The sequence below is a fragment of the Ictidomys tridecemlineatus genome, chromosome 6 (assembly GCF_052094955.1).
Source record: "Ictidomys tridecemlineatus isolate mIctTri1 chromosome 6, mIctTri1.hap1, whole genome shotgun sequence".
NCBI lineage: Eukaryota > Metazoa > Chordata > Mammalia > Rodentia > Sciuridae > Ictidomys > Ictidomys tridecemlineatus.
Window position 1 is genome coordinate 82571374 of NC_135482.1, and position 24063 is coordinate 82595436.

Genomic DNA, 24063 nt, shown 5'->3' on the forward strand with positions numbered 1-24063 from the left:
CATTTGAAAATCTCTTTTATTGGTTTCTGGACCTAATTTTTCCCAACACCGTTCTTTTCCCTCAGCATTATCCTCCTTCAGATGCGCCATTCCGCCTGTCCACTCATCTCTCTGCTTTCAGCAAGGTCTCTTTGCTTCCAGCAGAGCTATCTCAGCTCCAATGTGTAACTTCTTCTTCACACCTACTTCCCTCCCACTCACTAGTCTCTGCTCTCCACACCTTCTCTGCATCCAAATAATATATGTTTATCAAAGGAAATTGTAGCCTCTAAGAGGCAGGGAGGCTTCTCACCCACAGTCTCAGCCACAGTGACATTTTTTCCCTTGTCCCTTTGTGTATGTGTGTATTGTATCAGATGGACACATTCTTCTCAGAATGCCTAGAGATCTTTCCAGTGACTTAAAAACAGCAGCAGCAGCAGCAGCAGCAGCAGTCCCTCAGCAGCTCCAGCATTACTTATTGCCAGCTGTGCTCCCTGGGAAGCAGACTCTGAGACAGAGATGATCATGAAGGCGATGTAATGGGGGAGAGCTCTTAGAATCTACACCAGTGGAAAGGGAGGGAAAGAAGCAGGACTGGACCAAGGGAGGAAGTGGTTGTGATGCTAGTCTCTTATGGTTTGGATGTGAGGTGTCTGCCCAAAGCTCCTGTTAATGCAGGAATATTCAGAGGTGAAATGATTTGATTGTGACAGCCGTAACCTAATCAGTCATCTCTGAATGGACTGACTGGCTGGTATTGGTAGGGCATGGCTGGAGGAGGTGGGTCACGGGAGGCATGCCCAGGAAGGGCTCATCTTCCCTGCAGGCCCCTTCTTTCATCCCTCTTTTTGCTTTTGGATGCTGTAAGCTGACAGCTTTTATCTGCCTCTGGCCATCTGCCAAGATGTGCTGCTTCACTTTGGGCCCAGAGCAGTGGAGTTAGCCCATTGGGGATATGGCCAGGGTATATATTTTTTGTCCCTGGCCAGTGGAGTCTCTCTCTCTTGGCTTCCTGGTGCCACATTCCTAGCTGCTTTCCTCTGCCATGTCCATCTGCCATGTTGTTCTGCTCACCTTGGGCCCTAAGGAATGGAACTGATCATCGATGGACTGAGACCTGTGAAACTGTGAGACTTAAGTAAACTTTTCCTCCTTTATGTTGGTCTTTTCTTGTCTTTTGCTCACTGCAGTAAAAAAGCTGATTAAAACAACCTGTTAGTACTAGATTTTTTATCAGATGGTCCCTTGGTCACACCCTTGTCTTCTTCCAAACAGTTTTTTTTTTTTCCAATAAGACATTTCCAATAGGAAATTTCCTGAAATTTTAAGTTCTTCTTCCCTTTTGATTAACAATTCATTCTTTAATTTATTTCTATCTTTTACTTAAAGCTGTCAAGAGGAATCCGGTACCCCTATATACTTTGGTTAGATGTTTCCTTACCCTATTATCCAGTATCATTGATTTCAAGTTCTACCTTCTGTACAGTTCAAACACGATTTAGAAGTTCTTTGATTCTTTATAAAGAGGAGTTTCTTACAGTTTCTAGAACATGCTTCTCATTTTCATTTGAGACCTTATCAGAAGGGTCTTTACCATCCATATATCTACCAGTATTCGCTTCATGACCTTTTACATATTCTCTAAGAAGATTTAGGCTTTTTCTGTAGCTCCCTTTCTCTTCTTTTGAGCCCTCATCAGATTCACCCCTTAGTGGCCCACACATAGCCATATAAACTTTTTCTAGCATGTAGCTCAAAACTCCTCTAGCCTCTACCTGTTAACCCAGTTCCAAAGCCAAATCCAGGTTTTTAGTGTCTCACTTCTTAGCACCAATTTTCTCTTTTTAGATGATTTGGGCTGCTAAAACAAAACAAAACAAAACAAAACAAATGCCATAGACCAGGTGGCTTATAAACAACAAACATTTAAATCGGTTCAGGGGGATGTGAAGTCTTAGATGATGGTGCCAGCAGACTCCGTGTCTGGTGAAGGCCCACCTCCTGGTTCACAGATGGTAACTCCTCACTGTGTCCTCACATGGGAGAAGGGCTCAGGGGGTTTCTTTCAGGCCTCTATTATAAGGACATGAATCATATTCGTGAAGGTTCCTCTTCCATAACCTGATCATTTCCCAAGAGCCCCACCTTCTAATCCATCACCTTAGAGGTAAGATTTCACCATATGAATTTTGGGGTGACATATTGTTCAGACCATAGCACTTGTTAATCATCATAGGGGTCTGACAGTAGGGACTGTCCTCTAGGAAGCACCCAGGGAAGCTGGGACAATATTTCCTCATTTCTGAGAGGGAAATCTAGGCAGGACCATCACTGCATCCACTATAATTATCTTCCAGAAAAGTAACACAGTTGGAAAAAGTGTGGATCAAGATTAAGATCTCAGAGGAGGTAGAGATTAGGAAGAAAAATAAAAACGACATTAAAAACATTTAAAAGCACAACAAACTTCTAGGCATGAAAAATCTTTGGAAGCTACCTATTTCCAAATGCCCCAGAGCAACTGGCATCCGCAGCCTCCCCGGGCAGCATGCCTTTTCCAGAATCTTGTTCTTTAGATGTTGAGAAGGATTTCTGTGACATTCAGATCTTCTGATTCTGGTTCTCTCACTAGCTTTGTGCTTTGCTGGCTGCACCTCTGAGTTCTTTTTGGCTTAAGATACAATATATTTTATACTTCTTTCTACTTTTTTTTTCTTCCTTTTAAACTTTTATAAGTTTTAGAAAAAGTGCCTGGGTAACTATCAGGCTTTCTCTTAGATATGGATGATGACTAAAATAACTCTCCTTTGGGGAGTTTAGTCTTCTCTGTATAGCAAGATCTCAAACACCTGAAGTGCGGTGAATCACATTGCTCTCACATTTCTTTTAAAAATCAAATGCATATATATATATATATATATGTATATATAAAATGCATATATATATATATATGCATTTTTAAAAGAAATGTGAAGAAATGTGGCTTGTGCAAAATATCACTGAATAACTATGTAACACACGCCAGGCCACACATTTAGCAAGGAATTACTGTAAGAGGGTATCTGTTGCTTAATATCATACCTTTAGGTCTTTTCCATGTGTTTTTATCTCTAATTCTTACCATACTCCAACAAGTTTGGTGTATTGGTCATGGTTTTGACCAGGAAATGGGTTTTTAGATAGGTGATATACTTTTCTTCAGATCATTTAGCTTGTAGCTTGCTGGAAAAATTGAATCCAAGTGTCCTTTCTTTTTCTCTCCATAACTTTAAACTTCCTCATGTGCAAGGACTCTGTTTTCTACTTTTTCCAAGTTTCCTCCCCAAATTCAATAGAACACACTATGTTTTTACTAAGAATTTTGTTTTAGCTTGAAGTGATTTTATTAGTCAGACCAAAAATAATTTTTTAAAGGAATCATTAGTACATGAGTGGTTGTTTGGCTTGTTTCAGAAACAGAGTTTTAATTCCAAGTGTTAAAAGTTTTACCTCCCAGCTATCTGTAGAAGCCGGGTGTTCCTCTTCCTTTCTTACAATAGATTGCTGATTGTTTTCCATGCCTCTGCCTTGGTGCTATCTCCACAGGACCACCTAAGATTCTTCTAAGTTATACTTGCTACCTCTTTCTTTGGCCCTCATCACCTCTAGAGAATAACTCAGCTCTTTAATTTGATGCCCAAGGGTCTTCACCATCTGATAGATATCACTAGTTCTTTCTCTTGCTGTTTCCCCAGCAAAACAATCTCCTCAGCCACCTTTCTGTGACCTACTTCTGTATCTCATGTATATAGTCACATGAGCTGTGTAACCAATGCTTCAGTGGACAGTGGATGATACATCTATGACAGTATATAGTGTATATGTTAGGAGTGTCATAGGTGATGTCATCCAGGTTTGTATAATCTCCTTCAGCGATGTTTGCACAATGATGAATTCGCCTGATAACCCATTTCTCAGAACATATTGCCATTGTTCAGCAACATGTCACTGTGCTTTCACATCTTGCTTATTGTTGGGCCAAATGCATGTATGACATACCTGGTGTAAGTACATATGCATCTGAAGAGCAAAAATATTTAGGGATCCTAATACCACAAATATATACCTGTGTATTTTCTTTTGTTCATTTTATAATTATTGTCTGTCATTTCCAGTAAAGTTATAAAAGGGTGCATGACTCTTTGAGATACTACCCAGATAATGCATAATAAAGATTCATATTATTGACTGAGAGAACTCAGTTGGAGGAAAAACTGTAAAAATAGTTCTATTTCTGGTTCTGTATTTGACTTGTACCATGCCTAATGTACTATTATATATCAACTTGGTTATCAAAAAATTTATTTATTTTTGTGGTACAGTGGATTAAACTCGAAGGTGCTCTGATACTGAGCCATGCCCACAGTTCCTTTTTAAAATTTTATTTTGAGACAGAGCCTTGCTAAATTTCCAGGATGGCTTAGAACTTTTACTTTAGCCTCCTAATTACGGGCATGTGCCATTAAACCTGGATTAAAAAATATTTGTTGAATGAACTGCATCTAATGAATGTATATAAGTTATATGTTTTATATAAATATCCACATATTTGAATAATAAAAATATTTTTTTGAACCATAGCATCCAGAATGTAAGATTTTTAAATTATTTATAAACTTTATTAGTTTTGCTTCTAACTTACAGTGAAAGGGAGATAACATGAGAAATGCCAGTTCATGTTAAAACTCTTCTTGATATTTTGTTTCAATATTTTTATCTTAGCAATATTAACAAGTCATAGTATATCTTTTTGGTAATCCTTATGAACCATTTTAATAGAGTATTATGGTCCAAAAATTTTTTGGTAACTGTCGGTTAATAAACTACAGGAGGACTGAATGGATATTTATAATTTATATAACATCATAAGATATAAAGTAACTGTATAAGTTCTTCCTATTTCTCTCAATTGGGTTGCTCACATCAAGTTGCAACATAAAATTATTTTTATTTATACTTTGCAACTCCTCTGATCCTGTAGAGGCAGAAAACTGATTCTGGGTTTGTGTTTCAGTGGGATGTGTAAAAAATCAGTGTACTACCTGTAGATTTTGGGGTTTGTTATTCCAAATGGGTCTGTCACACATTGGGTGAAGCACATTCTGCAGTTCAGTGTGAAGAATTTTATTCCCATTCTTTTTGCTATAAGGTGACTTGGAAACCTCTGAAGTTAAGTAGGAGGGACAGGAATGAGTCTAGGAGTTTCTCCTGATATCCAGGAGGAGGCTCATCAACATTGCCTGCACTAAGTGGGCAGGATCATGCTGAGGATGACTTCCCAGGTAGTAAGCATGACTAAAGAGGATCTGATGGTCCTTACTTTCTTTTACTACAGTTGTTTTTCTCTAATTATAAATACCATCCTTTCCTCAGAATCAAAAGCCTCAAAATATGAACATATACTGGGTAGGTTCCCCAGTTCTCTCAACTTCTTGTCAAGTGAGTCCACCAAGGACCACCTATAATGTGTATTATTGAGACTCAAACATAGGTATATAGAGCATTAGCAAAGAAGCACATAAATTATCTATACAATATGTGAAATTCACATCTTCATAGAGTCTTGTGAAAAATGGTCATCTAGAGTCTTGGCCACCTGCAGGGATCATGATTTTACCTTTGCAAAGGTCTAGCTTTTCTTATTCCTCACTGCTGTAATTGTTGTTTCTCTTTTTAAAGGTGATTCTAAATATACCTTCCTCTAATTTCCAACTGGGTCCTACTGCTATTCCCTGGAACCACATAGAAAGCCAACATCACGTCCGCACCTCAGCTCTTCCTGTTTGAAAATGGCTAGCCCTCCCCTGATGTTGTCTCCCTCTGTGTGGTCATCTCTAGTTCTAAGAGTTTCTCCTGTGATTCAAACCAAATTCTTTCCATATGTTGAACCAACCTTGCATCCTTGGGATGAATCCCACTTGATCGTGCTGTATTATCTTTTGGATATGTTTTTGTATTCAATTTGCCATAATTATATTGAGAATTTTTGCAACTATTTTCATTAGAGATATTGGTCTGGAGTTTTCATTTTTTTGATGTGTGTTTGCCTGGTTTTGGAATCAGGGTGATATTGGCCTCATAGAATGAGTTTGGAAGTGCTCCCTCTTTTTCTATTTTCTGAAATAAATTGAAGAGTATTCGTATTAGTTCTTCTTTAAAGGTCTTGTAGAACTTGGCTGTGTATCCATTCAGTCCTGGCTTTTCTTTGTTGGTAGACTTTTGATGGCATCTTCTATTTTGTCACTTGAGATTGATCTGTTTAAATTGTGTTTGTCATCCTGATTCAATTTTGGCAAATTATATGACTCTAGAAATTTGTCTGCTTTCGATATTTTCTATTTTATTGAAGTACAAGTTTTCAAAATAATTTCTAATTATCTTCTGTATTTCCATAGTGTCTGTTGTGATATTTCCTTTTTTGTCACCTGTGTTAGTAATTTGAGTTTTCTCTTTCCTTCTCTTTGTTAGCATGGCTAAAGGTCTGTCAATTTTATTTATTTTTTCAAAGAACCAACTTTTTTACTGTCATTTTTTTCATTTGTTTCAATTTCATTGATTTTGGCTCTCATTTTAATTTTTCCCTGTCTTGTACTGCTTTTGGTGTAGATTTGTTCTTTTTTTCCTAAGGCTTTGAGATGTAATATTAGGTCATTTATTTGTTGACTTTTTCTTCTTTGAAGGAATTAATTCCATGTAATGAACTTTCTTCTCAGAACTGCTTTCTTAGTGTCCCAGGGATTTCGATGTTGTATCTGTGTTCTCATTCACCTCTAAAAATTTTTAATCTCCTCCTTGATGTTTTCTGCAACCCATTGTTCATTCAGTAGAATATTATTTAACCTCCAGGTGTTGGAGTGGCTTTTATTTCTTATTTTATCATTGATTTCTAATTTTGATCCATTGTGATCTGATAGAATGCAGGGTAGTATCTCTACTTTTTTATATTTCTAAGAGTTGCTTTGTGGCATAGAATATGGTCTATTTTAGAGAAGGACCCATGGGCTGCTGAGAAGAAAGTGTATTCTCTCGTTGAAGGATGAAATATTCTATATATGTCAGTTAAGTGTTAGTTATTAATTGTATTATTGAGTTCTATAGTTTTTTTGTTCCGCTTTTGTTTAGAAGATCTATCCCGTGATAAAAAAGGTGTGTTAAAGTCACCCAAAATTATTGTGTTGTGGTCTATTTGACTCTTGAACTTGAGAAGAGTTTGTTTGATGGACGTAGCTGCTCCATTGTTTGGGGCATATGTATTTGTAATTGTTCAGTCTTGTTGGTGTATGGTTCCCTTGAGCAGTATGTAGTGTCCTTCTTTATCCTTTTTGATTGACTTTAGATTGAAGTCTACTTTATTTGCTATGAGGATGGAAACCCCTGCTTGCTTCTGCAGTCCATGTGAGTGGTATGATTTTTCAAACTCTGAAAAAACAGAGGCAGGATATCTACTTTTTCACTCATTCTGAACACTCTACTTCTATAATCAGCCTAGGCGAGAATGAGTGTTTTGGCAACAAAGGCATAGTATTGATTCTTACTGAACTTAAATCCAACTAAAATAATGATTTGTATTCTTTTACAACACATTCAATTCATCCTGTATTTAAGTTGTTTTAATTTTGACTTTAAGTGCAATGGCTTCTTTTATTTTGATATCCCTTGTTGGGTTTAATCTATCATCTTTCAGCCTATTAATGTAGTTTTGGAATTTGATAGTTATTCACCAGAGTCTCCCTTCTTGTTTCATATTATATTTCCTCTTGAGAAACATACAATCTCTGTCCAAGTCACTGGACAAAAATACGGTGGTCCCTTCTTATCTGCAGTTTTCCTTTTTGTTTCTTCAGTTACCTGTGGTCACCCACTGTCTGAAAATATTAAATGGAAAATTTGGGGAGTAAATGATTCATAAGTTTTGAATAATTTTTATTATAGTATACTGCTATTGTTTTTCTTACTAGTTATTATGGTTACTATCTTACTGTGCCTAATTTATAAATTATACTTTATCATAGTTATGTATAGGAAAAAACAGTATATACAGGATTCAGTACTGTTTTTTCTTATTAGAGCATTATAATTAGATACGGCATTTAGATTCTTTTTGATAAAATTATACATAACAAGAATTTGACTTCAATCCTTATTACTCTCCTTTTCTCCTCTCCTCCCTCCCCTTTTTCTCCCTCCTCTACTCATCGTCCTCTTTGTCTTTCTCTCTTTATTTTTGATCGGTACTTTTTATATAAACACATAGGTGAAATTCCCTTTGATATGTTTATAAATGTAAGTAACATGATTTTGTTATATTCATTCTGTATTTCTTTTCCTTTCCCTTCCTTCCTCCCTCCCTCTTATCCTACTTCTACTCCACTGATCTTCCGTATATCTCTATCTATCTGATCCCCCACTGCCTTTTTCCCCTTATTTTTGTCTAGCTTCCGCATAGAAAACATTCAACCCTTGATTTTCTGAGTCTGACTTATTTCACTTAGTACAATTTTCTCCATTTTTATCCATTTACTGGAAAATGCCATTATTTCATTCTTCTTGATGACTGAGTAAAACTCCATAGTGTGTGTGTGTGTGTGTGTGTGTGTGTGTGTGTGTGTGTGTATCACATTTTCTTGATTTCCTCATCTACTGATGGGCATCTGGGCTGGTTTCATAATTTGGCTATTGTGAATTGTGCCACTATAAGCTTTCTAGTGCATGCATTGCTAAGATGTGCTGAGTACTGTCTTTTCAGATATTTTTTTGAGGGGAGCTTCTATACTAATCTGGTCAAAGAAGAGCAAAGCAGCAAAAACTAGAGGACGTTCTATCCTTTAACATTTGTTCATTAATTATAACTTTTTACCTATAGTCACTAACTGAAACCATACGTATGAAATACCACATTAATCAATGTATGAGTTTTTGGTGTGAGAAACCAGAAATGCTCTGGGTGGAGGAAGTGGGAGGAATGTTGGGAAATTAACTAAAGGGGCATGAGGGAGCTTTCCGAGATAATGGAAATTTTCTGTATTTAGATGTCTTGTAGTTTATGTGTTCGTGTGCCTTTGTGAGAACTGCGCAAACCTTGCATTTAAAGATCTGTGCATTTCATTTTAAGTAAATCATCTCAGTCATAAAAATGGTAAAGAAATTCACTTATTTCTCATTATCAGCTATTAAGATTTAAAGATCTGTTTTGTAAATTAAAATCTTGAGATTCAGAATATTGAAATGACTTTGTTGGTATTTGACTGATGCAATCCAAAGTAAAATGCAGAACTCAACCACTATTTTGTATGAATTGCTTTTTCAATTCATCCTTTGAATAGCACTTCTTTAGTGTGTGGGATGGGAAATAATTTTCTTTCAAGTAGTCTTCTTGATATTTGAAAAAAAAAGGGGGCAGATAATAGCATTAGTTTATTTTAGATGTTTTTGGTTAGTTATTGGGTTTGTTCTATTTCTAAGCTCTTGGAAGCTTGGGCTTTATAAATAGTCTACCAAAATGCTGTATTCAGTGAGTGTTTATTTAGAATGAAGAAAATTAGGTGTCATATTATCTGTTATGTCCATTAAGTGATCTTTATAAATCACTTTTCTAGAGGACATCTCTTTTTAGAGGCAATATTGTGTGTCAATCATGCTGTATCACAAGAGATTACAAGCTGTGATTACATGGTAGGATTACGTATTCATTAGTAAGGTGCTGACCACGATTTTGGAAGCTAATTAAATGAGAAGAGTTGTTTTTCAGAGGTGAAGTCAAAGCATGCTCATGTCCTGCACTTCCCCTTTACATTATATGGTACTTTTTATTCTTCATGCCCTCTTCTACATGTTATAAAATTTTATTCTCATAAGAAGCCAGAACATATTTTATTAGGTTTGACATTCTGAACAAAGATTTGACAAAAATCATGCTTTTTCTAATCAAATTCTTCACTTCATCCCAAACCTAGTTCTAAATTCTGTATCTTCAGTGAAGCTGTCCTCCACTTTCTCCCCGCGTCTTTAGCGGATGTCTCCTAATGAAAACATCCCAAGCCATCTGTGTACTACCCATGCTATGCTATTACCATGCCATCTGCCTCATACTTGGTCTTAATTTTATTTTTGTGGACATGTTTTAGATTTTCCAACCATATTGTAAATTCTTCTGCTTCTCTTATGTCTGCACACCCTGGATGTTCCTGTTACGGAGTCAGAGAAAAATTTCTTGCTTTATGAATACTTTCTGAACAAAGCTCGCCCTGTAATATAAACAAAAAGCTGCTAGTAATGTGTGGCTCAACATATGTAATAAAAGCTGGTTGGGTTAGATCACTTGAGAATAATGTGAGCAAATTCATTACATGATTAGAAGCAAACAGCAGTTCCACATTCTTAGTGCAGTTTTAATTGGAATCTTGTCTTTCTGGGCTTTCTGAGTTCTAACATAAACTCTTTGGAACCTTGTTAATGAAGCAATATGGTATGGGGTAAAAAGAGTCATGTTCACATCAGTTGGCATGTATTTAAGACTGTCACTTTCTGGCTATGTAAAGTGGGGTGGGGTGAGGGGGACCCTGTGAGGATTAGTTGAGGCAAAGGGATGCTTGTCCTGTGACCCAACAAAGTACAGGGAATAAGATATTCCCTCAACTAGGCAAGTTCCATTATTTCCCCTTATCTCAGTGGTAGCTATTTAATTAATTCTTTTTCCTTTTAATAAATTGATTTTTAAGAAGCACAGAATTATATATTCTTTTTGCAAAAATTTAGAGAAGAATAAAAGAAAATAAGCAAGAACTCATCTTGATGAAAGATGGAATACTTTTAATGTAATGAAAGCCAATTTTTTATACTAGGCTTCTAAAAAAGTAATTCTCATTCTTAATAGTTCTTTTATTTATCCAGCTTTTTTCTTCTTTCATTCCTTCATTTATTGAATGAACATTTATTCAATGCCCGCTATATATCAGGCATTACTCTGGATAGCAACAGAACAGTAAGTGAAGCAGGATCAGGCATTACTCTGGATAGCAACAGAACAGTAAGCGAGGCAGGATCCCTGCCTTCATGGGGCTCCTCTCCCCTCCCCTTCCTTTCGCTGGGGGGAGAGAACACAATATACATATAATCAGATGTATCATAGGATGTGAGATAGTTATAATGCTGTGGCTGAAATGTCACTGGGTGCATGGATTGACATTGATGGCAATGCTTCTTTATGAGGGTGGTTAGAAGAGGTCTAGCTGAGAAGGTGACATTGCATCATAAATCAAAAAGGAGCAATGGAGAAAGCCATGTAACCATCTGGGTGAGAGAATCCAGGCAGAGGAACAGTGAGCCTATTGAGGTTCAGCATGTGGGGTAAAGCCTGTGTGGAATAAATTAATGCAGCTCTCCGAAATACTGTGATCACTTGAAGCGGCTAGTCATCTGATGGTCTTCTCAGGGCTTCAAATCTTGAAGCCAGGTTGGTACCATATTACCTGTTTCTCTGCTTATGCCAGTACCTTAATTAAGGCTTTGATTTCATGTGAATATTTTTGTTTTCTTGGCATACAGAATTGACCTTTTGTAACCCAAACCTTCAGCCATGGAGAGGAAGCACTGCTCTAGAAAATGATTGAAATAGAAAACTACTCTCATTCTAGAGGGTGTAGGCATTTTTTCGCTGAGGTTTGTGAGTTACTGCTGGGCTAGGCTGGAACCAGGAAGACCTTCTGAGCCACGGTTTCCTGGCTTAGTGTCATTCTGTTTCAAGTGAATTATTATAAGAGCAGATGCATTTATGCAAATCCAGCTGTAAAAATATGTTTCAAGGAAAATAAGAATTGTTTTTGTATTATCCATTTTGGTTTCTAAATCATTATAAAACACTGAGCTGACTTTAGTCATAGAACAATTAAATTGTGTGAACAATTATTCAAAGAACACTTCTAATCAGATGTCTATTATCTCTTATAAATCCTGAGAATGTTATAGTAATGTCTATTTGAAATCTGAAAAACAAGAAAATTCAAATTATCATTTCTATTCTTATGTGTTCAGAAGAGAAAAGTGTTTCTAATGGGAAGAGATAATGCGTAAAGATGACTTCAAATAAACTACCATAGGTAAATTTCAGTCAAGATTCTGTTAAATCTCTTATGCTTCTATAAATCCATATAATTGCAAATGATTGTTGAACCCAGTAGTGATTCCCCACAGTAACATCTGATTAAGGCAAATTTAAATGTTGGTCCATGCAGCAGCTTCAGTGTCATGTACATACCTCATTGCTTTTCACTTTTCTGAAATGGGTAATGGAAACTTGGATCATTGGAACAATCAAAGGAACAAAACAGTATATTCTCAGATGATTCCATCACCATTCCCAATGTGGATTTACTAAACCTGTCTCATTTTTGGCTTTTTCTTTTGAGGGAATTAGGATTAGTAAAAATATGTATCTAATTGTATAATGAAAAAACATAAAAAGTCCATCTGCCTTTTCTCCTAAGCAATTCCTTCCTTCTTGCTTTTAACTCAACAGAAACAACTTCCAGGTTTTCAGATTATCTCAACATGCTTTTTTACATATATCCCAAATCTGGCTACTGGGTTAATATACAAAAATTATAGAAGAACTGAATTCCTAAGGTTTAGATTGTCCAGAGAATTTCTGTTGTTAGGACCTTTTTCTACCGAAACATTTAAGTCAATATTAACTAATTATAGTTGAGAAGAGAAATAATATGACTTCTCTTTTGTAATGTTGGGGACTGATCACCTCTGATTTATTTCAACAGTCTAGACTTAGAATTTTTTTTTCTGTGGAAAAACAGATACCGGGAAGACTTGTATGCCTGTGATTCATGCAGTGTTTGACTTATGTTTTTCAAGCTGCGATAGTTCAGAATCACAGCACTTCTCATCACCACCAAGCAAACCCAGAAAATACAGCATCCTTTCACTTGAGACTCCTGAGTTGGCCGTACATGGAAATGTCAGGAGAATTTTGTGGCAACCACGTGCCACAGGTATGCGAGGATGTGGTACCACTGGAACGAACCCTCCCATTTCACTGACAACATATGTTATATATTAATATGGTTCCGGCCTCTGGATTTTAATTTCTTGGGAATGGGTTCTATATTTGGGTAAAGAATTGTCTGGTCTAACTGTCTTTATTATAATCATTTGGATTAAATGATTATTTTCCATGCAAATCTAAATAAGACTCAGACACTGTGGGTGCCAAGGATTTCTGTGTGATTCAGGGTTAAGAATAACAAGGGAGCCTGTTCTCTGTTCATAGTGAGAAATCATCTTTGGAGGCAAACACTCATATATACTCGAATCAAGACTTGAATGAATGTACTGGTTGGACTTCAAACCCAAACCCAAAACTATTGCCAGTAACCAGAGGTGCATCCTTGCAATCCACGTGGCAAACAATGAGGGAGATTTGGAAATACTCACTTGTGTGATTGGGAACCACAGACAAGGAAACTTTAAGGCTATTCTGATAGAAAATAGTGAACTGTCTCAACTTTGTCCAATTTGGAAATTTCCTTTATGTATTTTTTTCTCCCCTTTTTTGACTTATGAAAGTAGCAACATAATAAGGTTCTCCAGACCTTCAAGGAGAAAACCTAAATTAATTTCTTCCTAGCATATGCCACTTTAGAGAAAAACACTACTGTTTTGTGTATTCAAATGTACAATTGGAGCACTGACCTCTGACTTGTACTGATTTCACATATAGATAAGACAGTGGGTTTTAAAAAGCATATCATCTTTACACAATGTACAACTAATAGTAGTTATGAGTGGTAATAGTGGTTTGGATTATTCAGATTCTCTTGTCATCTTTTAAACATTTTTTTTTAATTATTTGTCCTTTGATCCTTTAGGCATCCCTGGAGTTTGTATTCTTCCTTTAGAGCTGAGAGTTTTATCTCGTGACCCCTCATTTCCATTTGCCTTTCTCTTGGTTTACACCCCTTGATACTTAGGGAAGGGAAAATTCTTTTGCCAGATTCTTAGGCTTTGGCTTCAGGCAGAGTTCCATGAACACCCACGAAGCAAAGACCACTGTTTGGAAAGTAGACAACCATTCTTTTGAATTCTTGTTGCTTGTTGTAGGAATTTAGAAGTGAGGGACAACAGCCAGGCTGGAGAGCATAAATCGTGGGAGTGACAGGAGGAACCTTTGACCCAGCTGTTTGTGGTCAGCATAGGGAGTAGGGGCATGGTGCAAATCATGCAGTTTTATTGATGGACAAATGAATAAATCGCCAAACTCAGGAGGAAACACAGAAAACAGTGATCTTCAGCGGACGCCATCATGTTTGTCACTAACTGATTTCTGTAAATACCTCCAACTAGTTCTTTTGTGGATTTCGAATGGTCTTTTTTTTCAAATTAGATGAAGGGATGGGGATTGTATTGGAGAGTACAGACTCTTTCCCCAGATGAGATGTTCTTTTTCTTAAATTGTAGTCACAACCTTTTTGTAAATATTACAAGAGAGATAAAAATTTCTTGACCCCAGTGTAGAATCAGAATGTCACAATTGAGCATTTAAATAGTTTTTATGCAATCCTGTGATCAGTTGGGTCCATTCTGCCTACTGAGTAGTGTTGCCAGTCAATGGAGTTTTGCAAAATAGAGTTTGTTCATGAGGTAGACAAATGAGAAGAAGCTCCCAGACTCAAACCTGCCTCCCCAAGAATAGATTTAGGGAAGGGTATGGAACAAAGAAACAGGGTGGTCTGAGGCCTGGGGAGAAGTGAAATGTGAGGTACTTGGTAGGCTGTGCATGTGAACTAACTTCCCAACTTTTCATGGGAGGCCTGTTTAGAAAATGCTAGTGTTGGCATGATCTGTGCATAGGGTTTTTGCTCTGTGAGGTCACCTGTCCAACATTTGTGGAGATCCAAGGGGTTGGTGGCTTCGGTTTGAGCTGGATAAGGCTGTATGTCCAAATCCCTAAAAGAATGATGAAAACCAATTCTTACCAGGTAACCATATATCAGAAGCATTATTTGTAGTAATGCCAGCAAGGGTTCATTTCTTTTTTGTTTAGTAAAGTGGCTTCTGTGACAAGTGAAAATAGAGGGCTCCTTCAGTTTTTTTTTCTTAGTTTTGAAAAGAAGAATACGCTCTTTGTTCATTTTGGTTTTTCATATTTCGTTCATGTGAGGTGGGGTGGGGTGGGGATTTGGTCTACCTGTGTTGCCCAGGCTGGCCTCAAACTCCTGGGCACTTCAGGATTCTCTGGCCTCAGCCTCTCAAGTTGCTGGAACCATAGGCACTTTCTGCTGCCCCTCCTGCTCTTGGGTTTTTCCACTTTAGGGAGGCAGAATGTCTTAAGGTGGTCTGAGGCCTGTATTTATTTTCTGATGGGAACTTGGTTGTAGTCTTTGTATCCCTGTTTGAAACTGACTGTGTTATAGACATTAACAATCAACAATTTTTTTTTCTTTTTGTTATTGTGAAAGGGCCTATGGGTGTGACAGTTGGTGGGACTTCCTGTGTCACAGAAGAGACTGGATATTAGGGGTACCAACAATTTACCTTCAGTGAATCATGTGAAAGCATTTTTCTGAGAAAAGTAAACTTGATCTTCAAAAATCCTGCCATTTTGAAGTACACCTGCAATCACTGAACTCCATCTGTGTAGTCAGAGCCAGAGCAGGGCCTGTACTCCTTTCCTATGTGTCATACATTCTGTGTCAGATTCTTGGCCTGGTTGTGACCAAGTGAGCATCACTGCTGCATAGCTCCAAGTGTTACATGTGTTGACTGTGGCCTTTTCTGGTGCCAGGGAACAACGTCATGAGGACCATCCACGGGGTGGGAGAGATGATGACCCAGATGGTGCTCAGCAGAGGCTCCATCTTTCCCGTGAGCGTGCCTGATGTGCAGCCCAGCATCCACCCCACTAAGCAGGTGAGCCCCACGGAGCATGAGGACGTGACGGTGATGGACACCAAGCTGAAGATCATCGAGATTTTACAGGTACGCCCCACAACAGACACATTTTGCTTATATTTCACTAAACTTTTTGTTCCCAGTTGCTATGTGAGTTTTCTGAAATGCTGTTTATCTAATTTTATTTTTTAAAGTTATGAACAAGCCTGGTAAGACTTCTTACACAGATGCTATTTAACACATTAATTCTATTTATTCCTTTCTATTAAATATACTAATGATAATATCCAGCAATTGTGGAGTGCTTTGAGCTGGCTAAAACTGCTTTCATGTGTGTATGTGTGTGTATATATATATATATATATCATATATATATTATATATATGATGTATATATATATATATCATATATATATTATATATATGATATATATATATTTTTTTCATTTGATATTGATCCTGATTGAATTTTTCCTCATTTAGGAAATATTTATGCAAGGTAGAGTTAATGATCAAATTCCAATTATTTTCCTGTTTGTAATTGAATCAAGCATATGATTCCAAATATCCAGACTTATTGTTGTTGCAAGAAACTCAAATAAAAATTGTTATCATTGGTTCTCGTGATTTATATAAATAACCATCTCTCTGTGCTTTTGTTTTTAAGTGACAGGGAATAATTATTTCTTGAAAAGTTAGCGTACTCTAATACCTTAATTTTATGAATTTAAACAACATAAACTCTTACCACACATGCATTATTTTAGTGAATAAATTTACATTAGAGTAGCTTATAAATTCCTAGCACTTTTCTTTTTTGTTAAGTTTGGAAAGCAGTTTTATGATACCTTAATTATAGCATTGATTCCAGATTTGGAGACTGGAAGCTGGAGTTTTCAAGAGTCTCTTAAGATTCTGGATATAGTTTACTAAGTCTTTCATCATAATTTAACATAGACGGAGCTACCAGAAGTGGGTCAGTAGTCCTGGAAGGGGCTGTACATTTTTCATTTAAAGTAATTAGATTTATGATCATAAAAGGCTTCTCAGTTCCTCCAGGAATTCCAAAGGCTGAATCCTGAGACACATTGGCAGGCCTCCCAACCCTGTGTTCATGACCCTGAAAAATCACTTAGAGTTTTCCTATTCTTAAGCTGAGAAAGGCAGTCATCACCTGACCCAGGGACCTAATGAGCCCCCAGCTTAACATCATCCTACTCATGAGACGACCTCTAAAACATGTGACCTCGTTTTAGCCCACAGTTGGAGAAAAGGAGCATTAGAAAAAACTCTTAACAGGTGAAAAAGGATGAAATGAGATTCTGAGGCACAGCAGTCAGGGGCTGATTCATTTTTGCTGCCTCTTTGGGCACTTTATGAATTCTCCTTGACCCTCTGTTCAGTCTGATTGCTGGTCCCTGGGTCGGGGTCAGTTTCATTGATCCTGTTCTTGAGCATGTTTCTTTCTTGAAACTTCTGTTGAAGAATTTCTTTGTAGCCACACTCCTTGGCAGATCTTCTGCTTTCTGCCAGCGCTTCTTCTCTCTCAGGATCCTTCTGTCTTTTTCCCATTTTTAATGTATCCTTCTTTTTCAGTCTGTTTATTTCTCTCTCATTCATTCTTTCTCTCACCTTTTCTATATGGTCTTTCTCTGCCTTTGTTTTTATTTGTTCCTTTCGTTCATGAACCTTCTATTTGTTTTTCATAATTTGATGTAGTAGAGAATTCAGTGTTTTATTTTGGTTATATTTAGGTTTACTAATCTTCCATTAAAAGAGAAAGGATATTTCACATTTAATTAATTTGTTTCTTACTTTTTTTTTTTACATAGGCTTTAAAAAAAACCCCTCGGATTCCTTGTTGCAGCCCACCTTCTCTTCCTACTCTCTTGCTCCAGGTTATCAAATCTGAGAGCTCTTTCTGATTCCCTTTTCCCATGATCTGTCTCCTGCTTTGAAAATCCCCTTATTAACTAAAATCACTTCACCCAGTGTGTGAGCACTCACTGCATATTAATAAAAGAGTCTCTTTGGTGTTTGTTGTCCCCTCTAGACTATAAGCTCTTCCGAGGTAGACTTATATCCTTGGTACCATTTTTGTATCCCTGGCCACTTCCTGGGTACCTAGCTTAACAAATGTTTGGTGAATTAAATGAGTGTGACTTACAAAGAGTGTTTCCTGCCTGGAAGGAGCATAAACATCTGGGGGTGGGAGGGAAAGATGAGAAGGAAGGGGTGAAGGGGGAGGGAAGAGAGGGAGCAGAAAGGGAAAAGGAGGAGGAGAAAGGGTGGGTGAGCGGAGGGTGAAAGAGAGATTGATTTCGATTTGGATTGGGGAACCAGTGAAAACGTGATGTAAAAAGGATTTAAACTGAACCTTGGAGGCGATCTCAAAAACTGATTATTTGGAGGGAGAAAAGAAGAATATGGAGGGCAACATGAACTTTAAAAAGTGAGAAGGTGAGAGAAGTTGTAAGCATTCAAGAGCTCAGGGAACAGAGTCTGAGGGAGAATGAGAGGAGGGGGCCTGTGGGGGAGGGGAGGTGTGCTGCAGGAGTGGCACAGAGAGAGTGATAAGCTTCAGTGACACCAGGAAATGCCAGCTTTCCTAAAACTTGGGTGACTGCATTGCTTACTGTCCAAATGAGAACTCTTGAGAATCTAGGGAGCACTGTTAACTATGCTGAGACACAGAAAGTAAAGGGCCTACCTCAGGCAGACTAGGATGGAAGACAACCATGAAAACCACTCCTCTAATCTGTTGCATCCTGATTTATCCTTCTCAGATCTCCATAGCATCCCTGCCACATGGTTCAGCACTCAGTCATTTCCTATGCATGTAAACAGTGCTATGATTTGTTTTCCCAACTCGGTTATCAGCTTCTGGAGAGCCGAGGGCTTCGAGTGCTTGAATTCCCCATGACTTGACTGAAGCCTTAGTACTTAGTTTCTGTTAATGGGAACAGTAACTCTCGCAAAGCCAGCCTACAGAAACACAAATATCAATGGAAAACCCACAGCACATAGGTACCATGATTTCAGTTGCTTCCTTATGGCCACAACTCTAGGGCTGATTGTAGAGTCAGCTCTACTGTAGCTGAAAGCCCAGCCTTTCTGTGCAAGGATGAAGGCCATAGCTCAAGCTTTCTCCTCTCAGAGCCAATGAAAATGCTGCAAAGTGCTCTGTGGAATTACAACATTACTTCTTCATCTAGACCCACAAGATACCTACCTGGACTATTCAGAGACCAATTGTAGGGTGTCAGACTTCCTTGTTTCCAAAAATTGCTGTGGGATTTGACTAACACTGGCTTATAGAAATGTATCCTTTCCCTTAGTCTTAACATTGATAAACATGTGGACGACGGAATGTTAAGTTCACCAAGTTTCTGACTAGTTCACCTGAAAGGTTGATGGCTGTGTTGCTCTTGGTGCCGTGTAATGAATTGCTTTTTTCAACACTGTGCTAATTAATTGAAAATGTTGTTTTGCATGTTTCTTGTAGTTTATCCTGAGTGTCAGACTAGATTATAGGATCTCATATATGCTGTCGATATATAAAAAGGAGTTTGGGGAGAACAATGACAATGCTGAGACGTCTGCCAATGGCTCTCCAGATACCTTACTACCCTCAGGTAGGTTCTCTGTGACAGTACTTATTGTTTTCATAAGAACTTAAAGGCAACTTTCATATTTTAAAACATCATGGTATTTCTATTAGAGGAAATATAGACATGGTCTCCATTAATGACATGAAAGAATCAAGACAGAACATTAAATAACTTGCCTAAATAGTGGGGAGCATATTTGGTGTTAATTGACACTAAATCCCATGAATTGCTTGTCCTTTGTAACACTTACAACTCCATGAGGGAGAGGTATTATTTCTTGTGCCATGGTACTGATCTGTAAACCCAGGGCAGAGGGGATAAGTTACTTGCTAAAGGTCCTAAAAGTTGTGGAAGAAGGACCCCCAGCCCCTACCCCCACCACGTCTCTTCAGTGCTAACTTGAATCTTAAGCATTGTGGTTTTTTTGATGAAAATCTAAGAGACATTTTTGTGCCTGGATCAGGAGCAGAGTGTAACATGGCTTTCTGAAGAAAAGGTGTTTTGTGGGGTAACCATCACCTGACTTAACAATAAAGGCTGGCATTCCTCAAAGTTCTGAGAGTGGTTGTGAGTTTGACTTTGTGCGGTTTTAACTTTGCACAGTTATAAACTGGAGTTGTATTTCAGTTTTCACATTTAAAAAGTAAAAGAATGAAGCCACTCTGTTTCTGAGAGTTAGAGCATAACAACGAAACACTAAAATGGTTTTAAAAAGTTTCTGACTATAGAAAGGACTTCATGATAACTAAAAAATTAAATTAGCATTTTCCCACATAGGTCAGGCTGGTCATGGCAGGCTGGAAGCTACATCTTATGAAGTAGTTAGCTAGTTAACAGAATTCTTTTTCTGAGGATAGAATTTGCACACAGATATGAAACTTTCTTCAAACTGTAACCACTGTGACAACGTTAGGGACTTCCTCCTCTTTGTCTGTCAATCAGCTTGACAGAAATGATGCATCGATTGTAAGTGTGCAGATAAAATGGATACGAGGCCAATGTCCTGCTGTATGTGTCTGACATCAGCAAATTCCCAAGGCAGCAGGGCCCTACGGTTGGAGATGGGCTCGCCTGGGAGAAGTCACTTCTGGCACCTTTGCAGCACCGCTCTTTTTTGGCTTCTCAGAAGTGTAGAACCCCAAAGGGCTGTTTCCAGGAACGTGAAGGCAGAACCAGAAAGTCCTGCTGGCGGTTGCATTGACAGAAGCATAACAATTATTGGCTCCCAGCAGCCAGGCTTCGGGAAACATGAGCTCTAAGTGTCAGTAAAGCACCAGAGGGAAGGTCTAGGGGCACCCAGAAAACCTTTTCTCTCTGATTGGCCTGACTGCTTTCCTCATGTGAATCTGTAAGCAATGCCTTACAGATTGGAATGGAAACTTAGTATGGGAGAATTGCTTTTCCATATGTTACTCTCTTTTCTTTTTATGCTTTGGAGTAAATGAACTGTATATTTATCACTTAAATATGTTACCTTAATAGAAGTGTCTTCAAAATGTTAGTCGTGGGGAACACTAGGAACTCCTTACTAGGAAACATGTTTGGTTTGCTGGGAGAAAAAACACCCTGTCCACAAGAAAAAAGATGGAATTTTAGAAGTTAGGAAGCTTAGGTAAAAACATCACGTTGTTTGGAAATGTACAATAATAAGACTCATATGTACATTTTGAGTCTTTGAAAGATTATCCTTCCATGTCATTACCTATTTAAATTGTATGTATGTATATTTGTATGTTCATATGTATTTATATATTCATATATGTAGGTATATGTGAACTGTGTGTGTGTGTGTGTGTGTGTGTGTGTGTGTGTGTGTGTGTATGATAATGATAGTATAGATAAGAGGCACCTTTGTAAATGGTGTTTTCTGATCTTCAAATGTATTTTTGACTAGCCAGGCACAGTGACACACACCTATAATCTCAGCTACTTAGGAGCCCGAGGCAGGAAGATTGCAAGTTTGAGACCAGCCTCCGCAACTTGATGAGACTTTATCTCAAGGAAAGAAGAAAAGGGCTGGGGATGTAGGTCAATGGTGGATTGCCCCTGGTTCAATCTGTAGTACCGCATAACAAACAAATATACATATCTTTGACTACAGTAACACATTAGTTTTAAACATAGCTTGCATTAAAAAAAAATGGAAACTTAGTATGCATGAGGCCCTGGATTCAATACCCAACACTAAAATAAATAAGTAAATGGAAACTTCAGTTAAAACATTAATGTCTCCGCAAGGCTATATTTTAATTTTTAAACTATTAGTTGACCTTTGGTGGCCTAAATAAAGGAAGGCAAAAATAAGTTCAGGTAAATTAGTATTAATATGAATATGGTGGCTCCTGATTGGGATAAGATAAAGATTTTACCATTTATCTTTGCAGCTATTGTTCCTGATATAGATGAAATTGCAGCTCAGGCAGAAACTATGTTTGCTGGAAGGTATAGTAACACTCAAGTGTCTTTATTTTACTTGTGAGTAAGATTTTACCTGGAATTTTATCGATAACATTTTGTTGTTCACCTCCCTATACCTGTTTATTTTTAGATCTTCTGTTGTTGTTAACATAAATTTCTACCAGAAATGAAGCAGCTAATATACTCTAGAGGAGAAAGCATAGTTCTCCTTTAGGTCAAGTTAAAAAAAAAAAAGAAAAAAGAAAAAGAGATGAGATCAGTGTATTGAACTTTTCCCTGAAGTCTTTGCTTTTCTTTCCTTAAATAATGACAGCACAAGAATGCCCTTTAGCTCCCCTGATGTAAATATCACTGCATGTTGTAAAACATTATTTCCCTGAATCTCACGTATTCCAGGCAAGAAAGTAACTTCTTTTAATGTTATCATTAACTTGATATGTTAACAATAAAACTATTTTCTGCTAATTGGAAATATCCATAATTAAAGAAAACAGTATACGTTTGGCCTGATTACCCTCCTTTGTTTTGGGCACTCTTCCCTTTATTGTTTTGAAGAGTTTCTTTTTCAGAAATGAAATTAATAGCAACCAAAACAAAAAGTAAAAGAAGCTAAAATTATTGAGATTCTAACATTCATTTTTATTACAGAGTTGACATAAGAACCTAAAAAAAAAAGTCTTCACTAAGCTTTTTGTTGCTTTTGTTGTAGTTAGAAACAAAAGCAAAAATTAAGGGGAGAGAGATTTTTATCTCTAGTGAACATTTGATTTAGGTTTGTTTTCATGTCACAGTTATCAGCTTTTGCTTGTTTTTCTATTGAAATGTTTTCCTATTCATCATTCTTGGGAAGAAAGACTTAACCAGTGTGTGATTTCACCTTAAAAATCCAGTCATGTGATGCTCATGGTGTTTTGGTCAAAGACAGCCACATACACAGTAGTGGTTTTATAAAATTGTAATGGAGCTGGAAGATTCCTGTGGCCCAGTCACACTGCAGCCATCGTGTTGGTGGAGCATAGTGCAGTGCTCATGTGTTTGTGGTGATGCTGTCTAGAACCTCCTGTGCTGCTAGTTGTATTGAAATATGCGACATATGATTTTGTACCTGACATGTAAATACCTGATAATGATAGTACATGCTATGTCGCTGGTTTATACATTTGCTATATGATACATTTTATTATGATTTTAGAATATATTCCTGTTCACTAAAAATGGTTTTCTATATGCTCTGTTATACCAGCAGCGCCCTCATTATCTTGTCTCTCGTTTGTATCATTTTTTTCTCTTGTGCTTAATTTAATCTTCTTTTGGGGGAGGAGTACCAGTGATTAAACTCGACCACTGAGCCACATCCCCAGCCCTATTTTGTACTTTTTTAGAGACAGGGTCTCACTGAGTTTCTTAGCGCCTCGGCTAAATTGCTGAGGCTGACTTTGAACTCATGATCCTCTTGCTTCAGCCTCCCAAACTGCTGGGATTACAGACATATATCACTGTACCTGGTTTAATTTAATCTTGTGTGTTTTTTGTTTATCATGGCTGTAAAAGCAATAGAACACCCCCCCACCCACACACACACTTCATAGTATAGGTGCATAGTAGGCACAAGTACACTCTATAATGTTCACATGGTGATGGAATCACCTAATGATACATTTCTCAGAGTGTAACCCCATTAATAAATAGTGCATGACTGTAGATAGGCCTTTTACTCCACTAGAGTCTTATTCAGAGACCCATTATACCAAACACAGAGCTGCTCTGGTGATGATCATGTACATGTGGCCTTCCCTTCTCTAGCCCTTTCCCACCTGTCATGTAGGGATCTTTTAGGATCTGGGGAAAATCAATCATTGGTAGATATTCTCCGTAAATACTCTGAATGGGTTCAGATGCCTGTCTTTCCTCCATGCCTAAGTGGCCAGCTCATCCTGGTTTTGCCTAGGAACCTCCTCAGTCTTAGACAAACTAGGATGGCTAGTAACCCCTACTTTTAAGGACAAATACAGAGTTTTCTTTGTAATTGTTTGAGAAAACAATTACAATTATATGAGGGGATCTTCCCATTCACTTCCTAATTTGGGAAAACAAGTCATTTAACTCTGAAAACG

The 24063-nt window shown here is 37.6% G+C and overlaps 1 protein-coding gene across 3 annotated transcripts in view; it reads left to right on the top strand.

The window, feature by feature from the left end:
• The window catches only part of Itpr2 (inositol 1,4,5-trisphosphate receptor type 2), a 471319-nt gene that overhangs the window by 163896 nt on the left and 283360 nt on the right, over positions 1 to 24063 (top strand). For all 3 annotated transcript variants that reach the window (XM_005328880.5, XM_040280879.2, XM_078015042.1), the window contains 3 exons: positions 15815 to 16008; positions 19426 to 19555; positions 21916 to 21973. In XM_005328880.5, the coding sequence (XP_005328937.2) occupies positions 15815 to 16008; positions 19426 to 19555; positions 21916 to 21973 (382 nt within the window). The remainder of the gene's footprint in view (positions 1 to 15814; positions 16009 to 19425; positions 19556 to 21915; positions 21974 to 24063) is intronic.